The sequence below is a fragment of the Antedon bifida genome, chromosome 10 (genome assembly GCF_963402885.1).
Source record: "Antedon bifida chromosome 10, ecAntBifi1.1, whole genome shotgun sequence".
Taxonomy (NCBI): domain Eukaryota; kingdom Metazoa; phylum Echinodermata; class Crinoidea; order Comatulida; family Antedonidae; genus Antedon; species Antedon bifida.
In genome coordinates, this window is record NC_136235.1 from 19,054,793 (window position 1) to 19,074,731 (window position 19,939).

The 19,939-nt window shown below is 32.7% G+C and overlaps 3 protein-coding genes across 3 annotated transcripts in view; all 3 read left to right on the top strand.

Moving 5' to 3' along the window:
* LOC144854354 (cytochrome c oxidase subunit 6C-1-like) overlaps positions 1-19,939 on the top strand; it is a 77,709-nt gene that overhangs the window by 27,728 nt on the left and 30,042 nt on the right. The window lies entirely within an intron of this gene.
* On the top strand, positions 1,837-11,601 carry LOC144853599 (ornithine decarboxylase-like). The gene is made up of 13 exons (XM_078711329.1): positions 1,837-1,989; positions 2,896-3,023; positions 3,717-3,901; positions 4,222-4,318; positions 4,653-4,729; positions 5,251-5,423; positions 5,744-5,878; positions 6,410-6,575; positions 6,888-7,065; positions 7,740-7,873; positions 8,785-8,908; positions 9,221-9,308; positions 10,054-11,601. Exons 3-13 carry the CDS (start codon positions 3,800-3,802, stop codon positions 10,220-10,222), a joined length of 1,443 nt encoding a protein of 480 aa, XP_078567455.1. The 5' UTR covers positions 1,837-1,989; positions 2,896-3,023; positions 3,717-3,799; the 3' UTR covers positions 10,223-11,601.
* LOC144854319 (uncharacterized) lies at positions 12,724-19,774 on the top strand. Its single transcript, XM_078712264.1, has 4 exons — positions 12,724-13,084; positions 14,818-15,051; positions 15,385-16,189; positions 16,424-19,774. Exons 1-4 carry the CDS (start codon positions 13,019-13,021, stop codon positions 16,684-16,686), a joined length of 1,368 nt encoding a protein of 455 aa, XP_078568390.1. The 5' UTR covers positions 12,724-13,018; the 3' UTR covers positions 16,687-19,774.

A 19,939-nucleotide genomic window follows, 5' to 3' on the forward strand; every position in this document is an offset into this window, starting at 1 on the left:
ACATGGCTCTGAACCAATTTACAATATTTGTTTTAAATATATTTTTTATGGTTACAATTTGTATCGTTGATAAGCCAATTTTTTATTGTTTGTTTATGTATAAAACATCATTTTAATGCATTGTTTAAAGTCATGGGTATAGGACTTTACTTTACTAGAATACAATTTCTATAAATTAAGTATTTAGACCTTTTAACATTTTAACATATTCTTATTATTGGTGTCAACTTATTTGTAAGAAGTAGAAAAAAAAGAAGAAAAAGAGTGGAAATAATAAAGGTGGGTTCACACGAAAGACAACAACAAATACAGACGTAAGAGATTCATATGGCGAGCCAAACAACTGTCTATTTAGAGAGAATGCTTGTTGTTTTAACTAGATATGTTTTTCTAGAACGATGTATTAATCTAGAGAGATATTTAGTTTTAACTAGACAGATTAATCAGTTTTAACTAGAAAGTTTAGTTTGAACTATAGAGATGTCTTTACAGCTAGGCCTATATGCTAGAGATGTCTTTACAGCTAGGCCTATATGCTAGAAATGTCTTTACAGCTAGGCCTATATGCTAGCTTTGCTTATGTTACATTATGGCATGAGAAAAGAACAAAACAATACAAAAATGTTAAACATTTTACCTGCAAAAAACACTGAAATAGAGAGAGACCTAACTAAATGTGTTCGATCAACATTGAGTGAAGGAAGATTCTAAAGAATTCCAAAGTTTTGGACCATAACAAATAATGGAGTTTTAAAAGTATTTTTTTATGTTTCAAATAATTTTGGCAAATCTGATTTCATTATCATGGGGAACAGATGGTTGTTTTGAAGACAATAACAAAATATGTGCATGGTAATGATTTTTTTAAGCGCAGACATTATAAACATTATAAAACGGAGTGGAATTTCCCAAGCCAATCAGTGGCGCCAAAACACCACTCATATCTAATCTATGACATAATGTGTTGATGGTGGTTTTTGCTACTGGTGGCGGTCACTGTGAAAGGACACTATTTATAAATACGGACTTCTCTTCCACCTGTTTCATTACCATGGAAAACAGATGGTTTGGGGAACAAAACAAAATATGCGAATGATAATAAGTAATTTTTTAAGCGATAAAATAAAGTCTAAATATGCCTATTGTAATTTATTTAAATAAAAAATATTGAGAATATTGAATTCGTAAAATTGAATTGGTAGACCACCTTACCAGACAGATTATGATATCTTGAGATGCGGTATGTTAGTTTTATCAACGGAATTTAAGAAGAAATTAAATAAAAGTAGGCGGCCCCTACAAATCGAGATTCAAAATAATTCGAGGAAAAACAATACCTTAAAAGATCAAAATTGGTTTTAAAAAATCTATCAGTAATACTGGAGTTAGGTTATGGAATTATAGTCTACCTATAATTATTAAAAACTAAACAAAATTTCAAAAATAATACAAAGTACAAAATGCGGCGAGGATCGATTAGTCGGAAGGGATACAAACGCGGAGAAAGGACAAGCACAATCATCATTGGTAATGATTTTATTATTTTTGTTAAGTTTAATTTTTAAAGTTTAGAAACACAAATTTAAAATAAATTGACCTAAAATAAACAGTAGCGTAATGTGTATACAACAATTAATTCTGCTCAGTTGCGCCCCGTAGTATGTACTAATTTGTTGTCGTGGCGTAGTAAATTTGTGTGGTGCGCCAGACAATCATTGCACATGCGCGATGCAGAAAAAATTGCAGAGAGAGCGTCGTTGTTCGAGCTAAGTATAGTGTGCGCATGCGCGGTGTAGTAATCCCACACACAAATGAAGAGTAAACGCCTCGTGAATGAAATTCTTTTTAACGTTCCCCGCCATAGAATCGTGTTGAAGTAGTTTTTCCTCATGAAGTTTCTTGATTTTTGTCGGTCTTTCGTAGAATAAAACCGCCAAAATTCCGCCTAAAAGCTTAATTCGGTTATCGTCTGCTGAAATTTCAGCCCAGGTATGTGAAATATATTATTTTTTTCAATAAAACATGAATACTTGTGTAGGCCTACTGACTAGCTAGGAAGGAGATGGCTATCTACGCAAGCGACCCGGCATGATGTCAATATGGAGCATGTGGTGTGTGTTGTGCAATGCAATACAATACATGATGTACATATTGTTAGTGCCTCTGCCAAGTTCGATTCCTCGTGATTATGAAATCATACATTAATGTAAAACCAAAGTTGTTTTGAATCTTATATTTAGTTTAGGCTACAATTTTTAAATTAATATTTTGTTTCTAGCTAGCATTTCAAATCTTGCACGTACTGTAATTGACTCAGAATCAGGAAAAGGAATGTATGATTAAAAATATAATTTATAAATATAGGCCTAGATTCATTCATTTCATCATAATAAAATTAAATATATGAAATTTGTTTGCTAGGCCTAAAAATAAAATGATAATTAAAATTATAGAAGATATAGGCCTATTTCGATTATTTTTTTGTCTTTACATAATATAAACAGCTTGTTTTTTTTAACGTTAAAACATTGTCTTTTAGAATTTTTTTTAAAAGCCCTTTTCCTTCCATATTTTTTTTTTCTTTTATGTAATAACTTTTTGTTTCTGCCCTTAGTGCTTGGGTAATAAATATTAGTCCTAATGGCCACTTCTATGTACTCAAGATCTCTTACATTTACCTGCAACTCCTATACCATAAATAAATGAGCAAATGAGTTTTTTTTAAATAATTAATACTCGATACGTGAATTTCAGTTGAGTACAGTATTTGATACAAAATAGAGTTTATGTTTAAATGAAGAAATAATTTTCTTTTTTATTCTCCATTTCAATCAAGATCTCTTTGATTTAGGGTTGTGGCATTATTTTAATGAAAACAAAATTGTTTGCTTCTAGGGCGGGCATTGTAACATCTACTGGGCTGTAGAACCAGAAGGAGCAACTGGGGTTGTGGACATCAACTTTGAACCAGAGTGGGACCCTAGCTGATATTTGCTAAAGGGTCAGATTTTTCACTTTGCAGTGTAAGTATAGCAATTAGTATTATAGTGCAAAAAATCTAAATCACAATTGTGTTAAAAAAAACCGAAGTATATATACTTAAACATCAACATCATTTTTTTTGTTGGGGTTTTTTAACCGCATACAAAGTTGTGCCTAATTGATAAATATTTTATATTCTGTATTTTATGACAAGCAAGACATTTTATTTGTTTTCAGATTTTATTTAGTCTCTATATTCTCACTAAGATTAAGGAGTTATTGCATTTGGACACCTAGCACTTAGTTGTATGATAATTAAAAATAATATATATTGCCCACCTGCAAAGATTGTTAATGCCTGCTAGCAGGTAGATTTCCATATGAAGACATGGAATTTTGAACTTGCAAATGAAATAGCACAGTGCCATTTCACATAGGTCAACTACTTACCGTATGATGACTGTCAACTACAGACCATATCATGACTGTCAACTACAGACCATATCATGACTGTCAACTACAGACCATATCATGACTGTCATCTACTGTCCATATCATGATGGTCATCTACTGACCATTTCATGACAGTCAACTACTGATCATGAAGGTCAACTATTGATCATATCATGATGGTAAACTTTGTCTCGCAAATAAATTGATGTTTACCATGTCGCCAGTTAATTTAAAAGATCATAAACGTTGATAATTTATTGTCATTTTTGTTTATTTTGCAGGCTTTTGCGTATTAGCTAGTAGGCCCTATTATCTGTAACTGTGTTTAGCCGTTGTGTGCATTTATTGTGAATTTAGTGTAATAATGGACTTAACCACTGCATCATTTTCAATCAAGACTCACGATAGTCGTAAAACTATTCGCCAAATAGTCAGTGAAATGGTTCACAACCATGATGACAGAGAGGTAAATAATTTGCACTTTGGGCCATGTTTCCACAGCCAAAAATTAACCGATAAACTGCCTGTCGAAAAAAATTCTTAAAATCTTATTCAAATCAGATAATTATCGGATAAATGCGATGTTTGACCTGAAAGGCAAATTGTTGTGTTGTCATTGGGCATCTGGTTGTTTGGTAATGACTGATCATGCGCACATTATTGGTTAACAAATTAATTTTGTTCGGCTGCGGAAACACGGCCTTGTATATAACAAGTAAAAGACATTAAAGATGTATTGTTTGCTAACTTAACATTAAATCTACTTCTGTATTTTAATGTTTTTAGGACCAAGATGATCCTTTTTTCATCTGTGACATGGGTGATGTCATTAAAAAATTTACCCGCTGGAAGAGACTTCTTCCTCGGGTAGAGCCACATTATGGTAAATTACTATATTGTTTTTCTTTTAATTCATATAAAATTAAATTGAATGGGTTATTGCTTACTAATCATTTATATATGTATATTTATACATTGCAATTAATTTTGTACCTCATGCCTAATTGCTTATGGTTACATGCTTATTTTGTATTCCATTGTATTAATTTATTATTTATTTTGTTCGATTTTGATATAAAAATGTCAATGACACGAATAGTAGCTGCTGACGTAAATGTAGATTATCGCCATATAATGAGTTCTGGCTTCATAAAATTGTTTTTAGTCATCATTATTATTTTATTAGTTATTCATGTTCTATTTGTTTGTTTTTTTAGCTGTGAAATGTAACCCAGATCCTGCGGTTCTGGCCACACTAGCAGCACTTGGAACTGGATTTGACTGTGCCAGCAAGGTAATAGTCACAGTGCCATAAATATTTCATAGATTATTCAGTCGTCTGCATGAGTAGGAGCCAATGGTTTTAGTCATAAAAAGATGATCAAACCATGATTGTGCTTACAGTAGCGTTGATGATAGATTTGACTTGCCCTAACTGCTATTCTATGATGATAAAGTCTAACAGTACTCAAATCTTTTCTGAGCCACACACAATATCATTAAACTTAAGATATACATAAGATTCAAGTCATCTCGGAAACTTTCGGTAAAACTTTGTTAACTCTAGACAAGTTGTTTAGCAAACTTTTGATCTGATCCCCATTTCTTACTTGTTAAATCGTATTCGTGTTGATAAATATCGCCAGTCTTTGCACATTTTACATTGAATCGGGAATGAGTACATGTGTGACGTATCCGTTATTGTATTTGTAGCGTTGCGAAACCTACCTAATAATTAAATTACATTGTGTTCCATGTTGAAACATTTTTCACTACAAAATATTTATCGTCGACACAAAATAATTTTATTTTTAGAATGAAATTAAAACTATGCTGGAGTTGAGCGTGTCTCCATCGCGCATCATCTTCGCAAACCCTTGCAAGCAGAAATCTCATCTAAAGTACGCTTGTGACACCAACGTTTCGATGATGACCTTTGACAATGAAGACGAGCTGCATAAGATCAAGAGGGTGTTTCCAGCGGCAAGGTACGTTCTTTATGAATTACGTGGTCCTTGCCAATTTTTCTTTTCACTAGACCACTGTAGATTTCAATAATAGCCTGACAAAAAGTAAATGACACTTTGAAATTAATTTAGTAATGCATCTCTAGTGGGAACCAAGCTTCAGTGTTTGAGCTGTGATGAGATATTTGACTTGCCCTATCTGTATTTTGTTGATGATAAAGTCACAAATGTACTCAAATATCTAGCTGAGCCAAGACATAAATTATTAATTCAATTTGAATTATTTAAGACAAAAAATGTTGACATGCATTAATAATGCTGATGTGTGTTTTTTCTTGCAGATTAGTGCTTCGCATTTTAACTGACGACACTACAGCTCAATGCCAGCTAGGCCTAAAATATGGCTGCCACCCTAAGCATGCTCGCTATCTACTACAGGTTGCCATGCAGCTTGATCTCAATGTTATTGGCGTCAGGTAAAGTATTTGTTTTCTTTCGTATTCAGTTATATAGAAATATTTATAACTGAAAAATAAATAATAATTATTTATTATAATTTTATATATAAAATTAAAAATTTGAATATTATTTAATAGTACCACATTTATATTGGATTCAGTAGTCATTTATTTATCTTTCTTTGGCGTTTGAGCTGTGATGATATATTTGACTTGCCCTATCTGATTTAATTGAAGATAAAGTCATAAATGTACTCATAATTTATCTGAGCCAAACAAACTAGATAATTAGTACGCTCTATGCTGTTAAAATGATTGGTGTTATGGTTCTATTTTAGCCTTGAAATTGATGACAATTTTAGTTCACACATTATGCAATTTTTGCAGCTCATGGCCATATCTGTGGAACCATGAAGCAGAATGTTGTCTCTTTATTCAATATTAGGCCAGCATATATATGATTTTCCATTTGTATTTTTCCTCAATTTGCTCCTTCATTTTGTCGGTGTAGAAAAACTAAATTGTACTCATTTCCCGTTTTTATTACAGCTTTCACGTTGGCAGTGGCTGTCGCGATTCTAGTGCTTACACAAAAGCAATTGCATCAGCTCGTGAAATATTTGATATCGCTGATTACATGGGTTACCGCATGGATTTGCTAGACATTGGCGGTGGATTTCCAGGTCAAGCAAGTGCTCCAATTGCTTTTGAAGAGGTACTACAGGTTTTATTATTTAAAGAAATGGTACACAATGCATGCGGACTATCAATATTAATATTATCTGACTGCAACAGAAATAGGTCTAAAAAATACATTATAAAATAGGTGTATGACGAAACATGTATTAAAATGTGGCCAGCTTAAATTTTGCAAGTTTTGGTTGTGTTTAGGAGGCGAAAGCTCAACTAAAATATTTGCAAAAATGTTCCTTATTACTAAATTTATCCCCACATAAATAAACGTTTTACTAACACCTATCTTTATCTTTTAAAATGAAAACTATAATGGAATAATTTAATTCAACAGTTTGCAGACGTAATCAACTGTGCCTTGGACGAGTATTTTCCTAAAGACTGCGGAGTCCGTGTCATCGCTGAGCCAGGACGTTACTTTGTGGCGTCTGCTTTCACTCTTGCTGTGAACGTCACTGCTAAGCGTATTGTGGCCCGTGACATCAAAACATTTGAAGTGCCTGAATCAAAAGGTATGGCTTTTAAGATAATGATCAAAATCATTCTTTTTTATTTGACTGTTTAAAACTAGGCTTGCAGATTATGCAACAGTTAAGGAGTGGGAATCATGCATAAAATAATTTTAATTTGTCCCATTCTTAGAATCTAAAGCTCTGTCTACACTATCAAACTAGTTTGACAAAAAAGTGTGATGTGCCTGAATATGGTAGTGATATGCTCAAATATAGTCCTGATATGACATCATCATACCCATATATGGGCACATCACACTTGTTGTCACATCAAGTTTGATAGTGTAGACAGAGCTTAAGAACATTAGATAATGAATAATACATTTATGAAATCCAGATCTTTAAATGTGTCTGCATGTTACTATACCCTTGTTTGTGCAATGATGAGATATTTGACTTGCCCTATCTGATATGATTGATGATAAAGTCACAAATGTACTCAATATCTAACTGAGCCAAACAAAGCCAAATTAACACCCGATACTTGCTTAGAACTCTCCTACCGATGCCAGACAATTTGGTTCGAATCTATGATGCCAGAACTACACAACAGAACTTTTTGTTTAGGTAGTGCTTTTTATGATAATGTTATGTCAAGCTTGTGAACAGGGTTGATGCTGCCTTGAAATGGACACTGAATGATAAATAATCATTGTGTGGTTGGTTTTTTCCAGACCTTGTTTCTAACACTGTTGCGCCACACAAATGCGAAGAACCTGCTTACATGTACTATGTGAACGATGGCGTATACGGCTCTTTCAACTGTCTACTCTACGATCACGCAGCTGTTGAACCAATCACTTTAACTGTAAGTTTAGAAAGAAATGAATATTTATGAGTTGAAAGATAATGTTCATAAAACTATTCTCTCCCTTCAATATGGAAGATTCATTATTTGCTGTTTTAAACTGTTATTAAATTAATCCACTAATTCTATCTTGAATCAATTTTAAAGAAGGGGGCTAATCAATTTTTTTATTAAGGCAGCGTTCCGATTTAGCCGTAGAGTAGAACAGTTATAGATGGAACAAATTACAGATTGGTTTTTGAATGCACCAGCCCCTCACAAAATTCTGAACATTTGTTTTTGCAATAGAACCACCAATTAAAACAGGTGGACTAAAATGGCATGATACCAATTTAACCAATTAAAGTTACTATTGGTTACATTATGTTGCAATATATAAAAAAAAAAATAAACAGCCACATTGTTTTATTAATTCAAGTGCTTGATAATGATAATACATTTATAGTTGAAGTGTAAATATTTTATGCAATAAGCATTTGCTGAGTGGTTTGAAGTGTCTATCTGAAACTTAATGCCAGACTGGAAAGTTCATGCAACCTTTTTCAGTGGTTTGACCCAATTCTTGCATAGAAATTGAAAATTGATCTGTCTACACTTAGATCAAACTAGTTTGACAACAAAATACGATGTGCCCAAATATGGTATTGGTATGCCCAAATGTGGTAGTGATATAACATGATTATTTCCTTATATGGGCACATCAAATGTTTTTGTCACATAAACTTTGATAGTGTAGACAGAGCTTTAACTATCTTTGAATATTCCTTAATAATGTGTTATTTTAAAGGATCTATATTAGATTGATATTTTAGAATCTTGGATATAAAAGTGAATATTTATGTAGTACCACAGTTCTTGGGTGGACACGTGGCATTTTTCTTGCGTTTAGAATTATTTCGTGATTTTTTCAGGATCATACTGATGAGCTAGAATACTCCACTAGCATCTGGGGTCCGTCTTGTGATGGCATTGACAGAATCATCGAGCACACTACTATGGCTGAGCTTCAGGTTGGCGAATGGATTATATTCAAAGGTAAGAACATTATATTTGTAGTTATTACTTTCACCCTCTCCACAAAGGCAGGCTGGTAGATATGTTTACCAGTCTGCAATACAAGAGGGAAGAGTAACCTGGCCTGATTCCACTCACGACCCATACGCTACCACAGGGAAGTGAACTAAAGCAGGCCTACAGAAATGTTGTTGTTTTTACATTGTATTTGTTATTATGTACCACTGTTTCAATAGGTGATTCATGTTTGTCATGGCTGTTAATATATATACAAGATCTTTGCACCCACAATATACAGTTATCATTATCATGTTTTGTTATTTATTTTTTTAGATATGGGAGCTTACACCGTGTGTGCGGGGTCGGAGTTCAATGGTTTCAAGCGGCCTGTATTGTATTATGTCCTCCCAAATAAGTTGAGGTAAGCAACATGTCAAAGTTCATGCACCATTTATTCTTTCACCCTCTCCACAAAGGCAGGCTGGTAGATATGTTTACCAGTCTGCAATACAAGAGGGAAGAGTAACCTGTCCTGATTCCACTCACGACCCATACGCTACCACAGGGAAGTGAACTAAAGCAGGCCTACAAATTATGTGTACAATTTTTCTGTATAGAGCTATAAGATAAGATGTTTCAAAATGTTTAAATAACTCAGAAACATTGGTGGAATTTATACGGTCAACTCTACCAATATTGGACACCTTTAGGCTGGCCAAATATGTCTGGTTTTCAGCAAAGTCTGGTATGCAGAATGTGTTTTTAATGGTAAACTAGTTAATGTTAACACTATTGCTCAAATACTTGTACACTAGCACACATGGCAATATGTTCAGACCTCCAAATAATCTATATTTCTAGTGATCTGTCTCCCAGCCCACTAAAGATGCAATTTCTCACAATTGTCATTGTTTTGGATATACAAAAAAATCCCAATAATATTGTAAGTACATTGGTATGTCACACAGAAATTGCCCGACATACCCATTGTACACAATAGTTTTTAATAGTGCCCTCTATAGTTTTTGTCCACACTTTACAATGTCTTGTCATTGGTCGACTTGGTTGTGTGGGACTCTGGTGGGAACCACATTGATTTATTTTGTCTTTGTTTTGGAGAGCAATAATTACAAACGAAAATTTATTGTCATTATTTTCTAAAACAGAGCGTCAATGCAGAAGATGTTACAACAAGAAAACAAGGAGTTTGCCAAGAAACAAGCCATCAAGTACCACGAACGCCTCACAGAGGACGGCGACGAGGGCGGCATTAGCTTTGCTTTCGAGGATGAATGCCTTTTATGCCAATCGCCTACCAATCATATTAGGGCCTAATAGCTGATTATCAACAATAACATAGTCTATTCTTAATTTTTGGTTTTTTTTCTTGTACATAGTATAATTATATATGAGTGTGATTTTGAGCTTATTCGAATCCCAGATCTAGGTATTTATGAGGTAGCATTCCACCGACGAATTTAGAAATTCATCCTTGGAATAGTTAATATTTTTTAAATATTATTTGATAGTATTATTTCTTTTTGCAATCGTTGTAGTGATTTTACCAAACACTTAAAACTTCCAAGATGTTAAAAACATTTTGAACAGACTTAGTATTACACTGTGCTATTATAGTATAGTTAATCTATGTATTTGCGATCTTTGATATATTTTACCAACATTAAAACCACTTAAATTCTAACATGTTAAAAGCTTAAATGATTTTGAACAGACTTAGTATTACACTGTGCTATTATAGTATAGTTAATCTATATATTTGCGATCTTTAATATACGTTACCAAACAAACAAAAAACAGTAAGTCTATACTGTGCTATGTAATTACCCTATACCTGTGTGCATATATATATGTTCATACTGCAGCTGATACAATTACTGTATACAGTATATATTAGGTAGTTAAAATGTATTTAAGGTATAGTAATAATTATATAGGCTGTTTAGTTTTTTGTTTTACTATTTTATCAGTATACAGCAAGTTGGATTGAATCCTGATTATAAATTAGCATGTTATTGTCAATTACTATTACTCTGAAAGAATAAAATTACATCAAACTTAAGAATGTGACTGGGTTGAAAACAATGTCTATTTTAAGCATTGCAGGGCCGTAGCCACACATCAAAGAGGTCCACCTGTACTTTATATACACATTACTATTTACCATTGAGAAATCTAATCTATTTGGTACAGTACAATAAAATAAACTATATATTACAGGGAGTCCCAGGTTCCTAGATTTGCACCTGTAACGCACCACTTTATTTCTTGTTACAGCCCTAAAATGAAAACATTGATGTAAACATTATTGCATTTGATTTAAACATTCGCCTAAATTTTGAGTCACTGCCCAAGAACCAAATGAATAATTGTTTCACTATTAGCCTTTTTTAAAAGCACTGAGCTCTTGTTAAATTGTTGAAGAATTTGGTAAAGTACACGTTACCAATGCATTGTTGATAGCACTAGTAAATAATGTTATTACTGTAGAGTATGTTTACTATCGTCATCGATCATTATTATAAAATGTTTTTCTCAATAATTGGTGATATTTGCCAATGAAACCAGCAAAACTGTATCATGTGTTGCATACAGGGACACCAAAATGACCAATCACGGTGTACCGTTCGCTGAATGTTAGTGCATAAAATGTTGGCTTAATGTATGTTAAATAAAGTTGTATTGTACAGCTTAAACGGCTTCATGCAGTCATTTTTAAAGTGCTTCTTGAACATAAAAGGGAAACAGTACAATACTTGGTATATGAGGAGAAATATCCCACTATATACTGGTATGCCTACCCCTGTCCCCAAAATCATGGATCACCCTGGATACTGAAGCCAAAGGATTTATACATTTTTCATTTTCAACAAACAATAATTGTTTTTAAAGAGGTCGGGTACTAAAGTACCATAATCTTAACTAATACAATTATATTAAACAATATACAGTACCATATTAAAACCTGGAAAGGAAGCCCCCTGGGCCTGTTTTTGAAAAAAAATCTACCCTCCTTAGTCTACAAAATTAATCTCGAAAAGAAGCCCATCTCGAAATCAAGCCCACTTCTTTTCAAGATAATATGGGTTTCTCAAATGTAAAAAGGTAATGTCCCAAAAGTTATTGTACAGTAGTAGCAGTTCACAAAATTTACAGCAGTCATTTCGAAAGCCCCCTCTTTAGTTTTCAAAAGTAGTCTCGAAAAGAAGCCAATCTCGAAAGAAGCCCATCTCAAAAAGAAGTCATCTTGAAAATAAGCCCACCCAATAGTATTAAAAAACATGGGCTTCTTTTCGAGTATAAAACAAAATATTTATATATAAAACAAATATATATTTCATCAATTTCAGTTTTTATTTCTTGAAAAAAAAGGTGTGATGCGCAGGGCCAATATTTTTAACATGAACCTAATCTGAATTACAGTTACTAATTTGTTACTTCCTTTTTTTAGCTGTACACACTATTTTTATGATGTCTTTTATTTCCTTTAAAGTAAAGTGTTTTATACATATAGTGTATTGTAATACTTTTAACCAAATGTATTATATATTTGTATTTACAATACTATACATAAAATACAGTACACTAAAAATAGTTTCCTGTTGATGACAAAATAAAGTGATTGATTATATTTCCCCAAGGCAATGGGTCTAAATGTTTACAGTCACGTAAGCCTAAACACGAAAAGGAAGGTAATTTTTGTTATTGGGAAGTCATGGGATTTAACTGACGTAAACTTTGATCCATACAAGACTGGCGCGCAAACATCAAACACCAGTGTGCGGCTTTTTAAGTACGACACTTTACTACCAGATCATGCACATTTCATCCAAGCAACATGCATGCTAGGCATGATCTCAAGGCCTGCTTGTCGCTGATTGGGCAAGCCCCCATAATGGGTTATTGCGATTGGTTAGACCCCTTGACCCGCCTACATCTGCTTATGTTTTTGTTTTGAAATGGCAGAGACATTTTCACGCCCAACGTGATGGTTATCGTTTCCGAAACAAGTAATCATATGTTTGCTGCACGTCGTAATAATAGAACGTAGAAGTAGCAGGGCCTGGCCAGTGTGTATATGTCAAGTTTTATGTTGTTTCCAGAGCCATAACAATGTCTTCACCAGTTTGTACCTATTTTTCACCCCCAGCTTCACCCTCAGGAAGACTGTTTATTGATGTAAGTTTATTGTATTTTCTAGGCCTAGGCGGCTAGGTTAGGCCCAAAGTTAGGGTTAAGCCTAGGCTAGGTAGGCCCTGCTGGTCCTTCCTAGGCTAGGTAGGTGGTAGTGGCTACTAGTACTAGGCCTAGGCCTAAGAGTAGTAGTACTAAACTAGCCTAGTAGGTAGGTAGGTCATGCACCTAAGCCTACCAGAGTCTAGAGAGCGGCCTGTCAAACAAAACAAAGAGGTACCAGGAGGGACTGTTGTTGTATACAGCCTGCCTGCCTGGGCCTAGAGGCTAGGAATCTTGTAAGTAGGCCAATTATGACAATAAATATGCCATCAATAATGAGTAAAACTTAACATATTTTATTTTAATTAGTCTTCGTGACTTTTTTTAATAATTTATATTATTTTATAAACAATTGTTTAAAACAAAATATTATAAATAATAAATTATTACAATTTAATTAATATCTTTCAGTTACTTTAAAAATTTGTTTTAATTTATCATAATCATCCTGGAAAATTGCTTGATTCCTCGTTGCACAATGCATGATAGGAGCAAAGGTCATGATGTGCGTACGTACAAACAACAAATCACATATACGTTGTGATGTTTGCTCCAAAATCCTTCCCACCATGTGCCGTGCATGCTATTTGCGATAAACCTTATGGCTTTCATTCAAGTTATCTATTTTGTGCTGCATAGCCTTGGTGGTGCCATATAGTACTGTCCATGCCACACTATAAATTTAAAACTAAAGTGCAACAAAAAATAAGAAGTGTAAAACTAAAGCACAAACTTAAATTTAATTTCTAACAGATCTTAAACGTTAATATATAATTATCAAACTTTAATTATTTTTAACAAAAATCTTCATAACCAAATATTCGATATTAATTTATAAGAAATTTTACTGCCTAGTTATTATTATTGCATAATCAATATTAGAAAGAATGATGTCATCATCATTATATTTGATATTATCATGCAGTCAATTCATGCTCAACAACAATTCAATGCCATTGACCTCATTGCGACCTTATGAATAATGACAAGGATGAGAGAGGAGGCATGCCCTTTGTTGACAATAACAAGCATTCTGCTGAAGGTGTGAGTAATCCTGTGTTCTGATTGGTTGGACAATTTGACAAATCGGAAGCTTGTCTGTAACCATTCAGTGAAGGTGTGATCATAAGCTTACAAAGTACACAGTGTAATGCAATAATTTCTATAGTACATATGGCTTAACCATGATTGTAAAATATATTATAAATAAATTATATTATAATACTGTGTGCCAGTGACACTGACTGCGACTATGTTATACTGTAATTTGTTGTGAATTGTAAAAATTAGTAGAAAAGTCCAGTACATAATCATAGGTATCAATAATTATTTTTAGAAAATATTTACATTACAATACAAGAAATATAACAATACTACTATATCATGTTTCAATTGTTCTTGTAAAAGTGGTAATTCCAATTCTATTAATAAATCTGAAGTCATATTTCTTTTTGTTCAAATTCACTACAGTTAAAAAGGAAATGTCTGTATTATTAAATATTGACAATACATGAACAATCATACAGTGCTTGAATTTAACTCTATGGTAATACTGTTATTATATTTCTATACTATTCTACAGTACCAAATAAAAATAGTATTTTAAAAGTTTCAATACAGTAATATTATATATTTTTAGTTAGACTATAAATGTATTCTCGTTTTTTTGTAAACAGGATAGTGATTGCTGCAGTAATATTAATTTGGAAGAGTCCCGTAAGGCAGAATCTCCCGCTAAACGGTCAAAGATAGAACGGTCAGCTGTAGAGACACTTTTGTCTTTCAACAAAATGGAAAAACAACAGAAACCTGATTACTCGATGAATTATCCAGCCTCTCCAGAGAGTTTGCCATCAGAAGATTCTTGCCAAGATTGTCAGCAAAACAGGCAGAAAACATCAACGTCACAGGTAAACTAGATTAACAGTCTCTTGTTTTCAGGTTGAAGCCATTTATTGTTTAATGAAAATTATATGTACAATAGGCATGTGTCCAAGATTTTGCAAAGAATAATGATGGTCATGTGATCAGATCCTATAAAAATGGAGTTTATTTGACATGTGTAATAGATAAATCTTCCAAGAAGAATTTGTTATTATAGTTTACAAAAAAGATTAATTTTTGGCATTTATAAAATTTATATAAGATATATTGATAAATTTTTATGTATTAATAATAATTTGTATTAATTACGTTTATAGTAAAAAAAATAGCTCTGTAACCAAATAATTGTTTTTAATCAGGGTCTTGAAACGCCTCCATTGACACCACCACCAAAGTCAAATTTGCCGATTTTCTCATCACTGTCATTTCGAAATCTGCCCAGCAATAAGGCCGTCTTCACATCAACAAATGTCATGTCAACTTTTATCAATAACGACTGCAATCTCGTAAAAGCCACGCCAAGCCTTATGTCCAGTTCAGTGTCTCCGAGTGCGCTGGTCACACATGTGCCGTCATGCCCACAACCACTCAGTGTAGCATCATCACCTCCAAACAGTCCAATATCTAGCAAGGTAGTTGACAAACCTGTTTCAAGTAATTTTGCTAGTTCTACTACACATATGAACAATCACGTACCAGTAATAAAGGCAGTTCCATCGCATCATTCAACAGAAAAGACTGTCTCTTCAGAAAATGGTCACAATTGTGAAAATCGAGCACCCGTTACTACTGTTGCATATACCACAGTGGGTTGCAGTACCGCAGCCAGAACAAGCACGCTGCACACTGTAAACGTTACCACAACTGATGGGACAAACCGGGCAATACTACCCACAATGAAAGCTATTCTCTTGCCTGGGAACTTTATTTTGCCTTCAAACGTTGTGTTTGTTATGAACAATCCTAAGACGGACTCGGGTCCACCTAAAATGTGCCCTTTGGCGCCCGCCCCTTCAGTCAACAACCCGACAACAACAAGACCTATCTCACCGTCAACGGGAGCGGAGACGTTGCGTCGCAGGAATCATATTTGCAGTTATGACGGATGCGGGAAAACGTATTTCAAAAGCTCACATCTCAAGGCGCATATCAGGACACATACAGGTAAGTTTATGTATTCAATTTATTTATGAATTCATTTATCAAATCTTATTCATTAATGCTTTTTGTTTTTGTTCTCATCCATATGTAACTATTTTTTTATTTATTCATTAGCGGCCCCCAATAGTCCTCTTTCGATTGAAGAGGTATGTTACCCAGGCAATCCACGCAGAATAGTTGTTCCCTCTTTGCAAATATCCTTCTAACTTCTAAAGTGTAATCATCATTATCTTTCAGGTGAGAAGCCATTTGAATGTACATGGGAAGCCTGTGATAAACGTTTTGCCAGATCAGACGAATTATCTCGGCACAGACGAACTCACACCGGTGAGAAGAAATTTGAATGCCCGATCTGTTCCCGTCGATTCATGCGTAGCGACCACCTGACGAAGCATGCACGTCGTCACATGACAGCAAAGAAGATCCCAAATTGGCAGTTAGAGGTGACACGGCTAACAGATATGGCGGAACAGAAGGCTATGATTGTACAACAAGTATAGTATATTGTATATAAATTGCAGACAGTCTAAGCATCAGCTAAGTTTGTTAGAATAGTACAGTAGGAGCTTCTACATGTAAATAGCATGTACAATAATATCAGTTTTACTGTACATTACATTATTTGTGATTTCTTCTTTTTTGTATTGTTAAACCACATCGTTCATATTGGTATTGTTACTTAATATGAAAACCCCCCACTTTTCATAAAGAAAAGAAAAACATTGTTTTATGTAGAAAAAGTCACAAAAAATTAATTGTAAAATAATTGTATTTTAATTATGATTTATGAAAGGTATTATTGAAGAGATAAGGTTATTATAATCAGTAATAGTTGTGCAATATTGGAATAGGGAGTTCATCCATTTTTATAATATATTTGAGTCTAGTTTACAAATGCCTGGGTTTTTAAAAGATAAATTTATTATTGAATACATATTTATTCAAACACCGCATGTGGAAAGCTCATCAAAGTTTTGTTTTGATTGCATTTGACCTTTTTATTTGACCTTTTTACACAGAATCTGCATATTCTTTGAAATTTGCCTTTTTTCACAAGTTACATATAAAAAAACACCATACAAAAAATGGGTAAAATAGATACATAACAGTATGTTCAAATGTTAAAAATCACATAGTCATACTGTAATCATAAAATGGGTAATATTATTTTATAACTGCATATAAAATGAAGATAGAAAATGCAACAGGTAACAGTATAAACCTGCATATTATTAATAACTCAAGTTTTTTTCACTCTAGCAAATGTCATACCATTTTACATACTAGCCCTGTTTTATATGCCATGTTCATAGTGAAATGTTGCCAGCAACATTTCCATTTGACCTTGATTGATGGCATTATTTTGAACAGCTAATATTATTGGCAGTGACTGGATGTTATCTGATTAACCTAATTATTATAAGGTCTCTTAATTTAAATTTTTCTCAAATCTACTAGTCACTTTCAAAGTCACCTTCAAAATTCCTAACAGTGAGTTTAGCACCAATAAATATACATGAAATTGAAATATTGTCCTATTTAGCACCAATAAGTATGACATTGAAATATTCTCCTATACTCCTCACACTTTGCAATGTGTATTTTTTCCATACATTAAAAAAAAAGTATCAAAATTCCATTAAATAAAACGCATTAATTGTCAACTCAGGGTTAAATGATCTCTTTTGATATTTCACCCGCTTTCATTAATATTGTTAAGTATTGCACAGTATGGTGCTGTATATTTGTACTGGTATACAGTGTACAGCATAGTGTTGTTTTATATTGGTATCTGTATGCTGCTTTTTTTTTACCACACCCTACTATATGTTACCCTATAGTGTATTTTGTAAGTTTTTTCATCAAAAGTGTATTAATTTGTTGGGAGGTCAGTGCATGTTAAAATTTGTGATAGAAAGCCAGATTGTTATGTTAATGTTAATGTATTTAAAATTTGTACTGTTTTAAAGGTGTTTCAAAATATATTAAACTCTGTCTACACTATCAAACTTTATGTGATAAAAAAATGTACTGTACCCATATATGGACTTAACATGATGATGTCATATCGCTACCATATTTAGGCTTATCACCGCCAACTAATTTGATAGTGAAGACAGAGCTTAGAAGTGTTGTTTAAAATAAATAGTTCATAAAATTTCGAAGTTTATCATTGACTCGTGCAAAAACTAATTTGAAGTTGAGTAATGAAATGGTGTTAATATACACAATACAATGTGTTTAACACTGTGGTACTGTATACAGATTTCTACAGTAAATTGTCTATTTTATTAATAACAATCAATCTGGCTTAAAGCTCTGTCTACACAATTAAACTAGTGTCCAAATATGGTAGTGACATGCCTAAATATGGTAGTGATATGACATCATCATGTCCATATGGGCACATCACATAAAGTTTGATAGTGTAGACAGAGCTTTATACATTTAAGAAAAACATGTTTGTACAGACCAGTGTACAGTAGTAGTTACTCATCGTAGTGTGTGATTTTCTTATTTATATCATGACGGAATTAAAATAGATTTAATTCCCTCATGTTTATATTTTGGGTATAATGTTTCTATACTGTTTCATATAGAAGTTTCATATAGAACAGGCGAATGAAGGCATAATTAGGTAATTTAACTCGGGTATGCATTTAGATAAATGCGGCATTCTGAACTGCAATGGAAACATTCGTGTTTTTTTCTCTTTTGTAAAGTCTGAATGGGGTTAGTTAACTCCTATTGTACAAATTCTTTCATTTATAGCATCATTTTGTATTTAGCTTGGTAATATAAATAAAAATGAGTGATTGAATTATGTATTTATAGATAGGATGAATGTAATCAAAAACATAATTTTTTTAATGATGTTTGTGTTTGATATTTTTTTAACAAACCATTCATTACTGACTTGTACTTAAACTTGTACTAACAGTTGGTTTGTTTATTTAAGATTAGTATGCTCTCAGTGAAATTAAAATAAAATATGATCTAAAATTAATTTTCATATGATTAGGTTTTTTATATATTTAACAAGTAAATAAACATGATTTCTTACAGTTTTGTATGGAGTAAACTTTTAAAAATGGAGTAAATTTTTTAATAAATATTTAAATTTAAAAACATAATTCATTATGTTATTAATCAAGTACAGTACATATGATTTTTATATATAAACAAAGGGGTCCAACATGAATCTTTACCTTTGATTTTGTTACATTGTTAATTTTGTATACATTTTGATATTTTTGTTATAATGAAACCGCATGTGTTTATTTGAAGAATTGTGTAAGTAAAAATTAGTCTAAGTGGCAGGAACACTGAATTATTAATTATAATATAACATGTTATACTAACCTAATTATTACAGTAATTATTATTTAATACTCTGATGAAATTTATATGAATTCATCATCATCCTTTTTTCTCCTGTGCTATTTTTTTCCTTGCATACTTAAGTGCTATAGATTTTCTAGACTTAGTTGTATTCATTTAGTAAACGCAATGAAAACCACTGTTATATATTTATCAATTTAAATGTTAAAAAAAAAAGAAAGAAGGCTATGAAAAAAATAATAAAATGTTTACAAATTAATTTGTTTCTTTTTTATATTTTTGATAGCTTGTGTTACCATTGTGTATTATTATTGGTCAGTGATAACTGATATAGTAACCAGTTATGTCGAAAATGAAAAATTTTTGAAAATTTCCCTGTACTATAGTACAGGAATTTTTTCGAAAAATGCC

What these genes read in the sequence shown, in the direction of transcription:
- LOC144853599 (XM_078711329.1), top strand. Translation starts at nt 3,800, where the DNA reads ATGGACTTAACCACTGCATCATTTTCAATCAAGACTCACGATAGTCGT. An exon ending in TTGAACCAATCACTTTAACT is followed by an intron (nt 7,874 to 8,784) that starts GTAAGTTTAGAA and finishes TGATTTTTTCAG; the next exon opens with GATCATACTGATGAGCTAGA. An exon ending in CGAATGGATTATATTCAAAG is followed by an intron (nt 8,909 to 9,220) that starts GTAAGAACATTA and finishes TTATTTTTTTAG; the next exon opens with ATATGGGAGCTTACACCGTG.
- LOC144854319 (XM_078712264.1), top strand. Translation starts at nt 13,019, where the DNA reads ATGTCTTCACCAGTTTGTACCTATTTTTCACCCCCAGCTTCACCCTCA. An exon ending in CAGGAAGACTGTTTATTGAT is followed by an intron (nt 13,085 to 14,817) that starts GTAAGTTTATTG and finishes TTTTGTAAACAG; the next exon opens with GATAGTGATTGCTGCAGTAA. An exon ending in GCATATCAGGACACATACAG is followed by an intron (nt 16,190 to 16,423) that starts GTAAGTTTATGT and finishes ATTATCTTTCAG; the next exon opens with GTGAGAAGCCATTTGAATGT.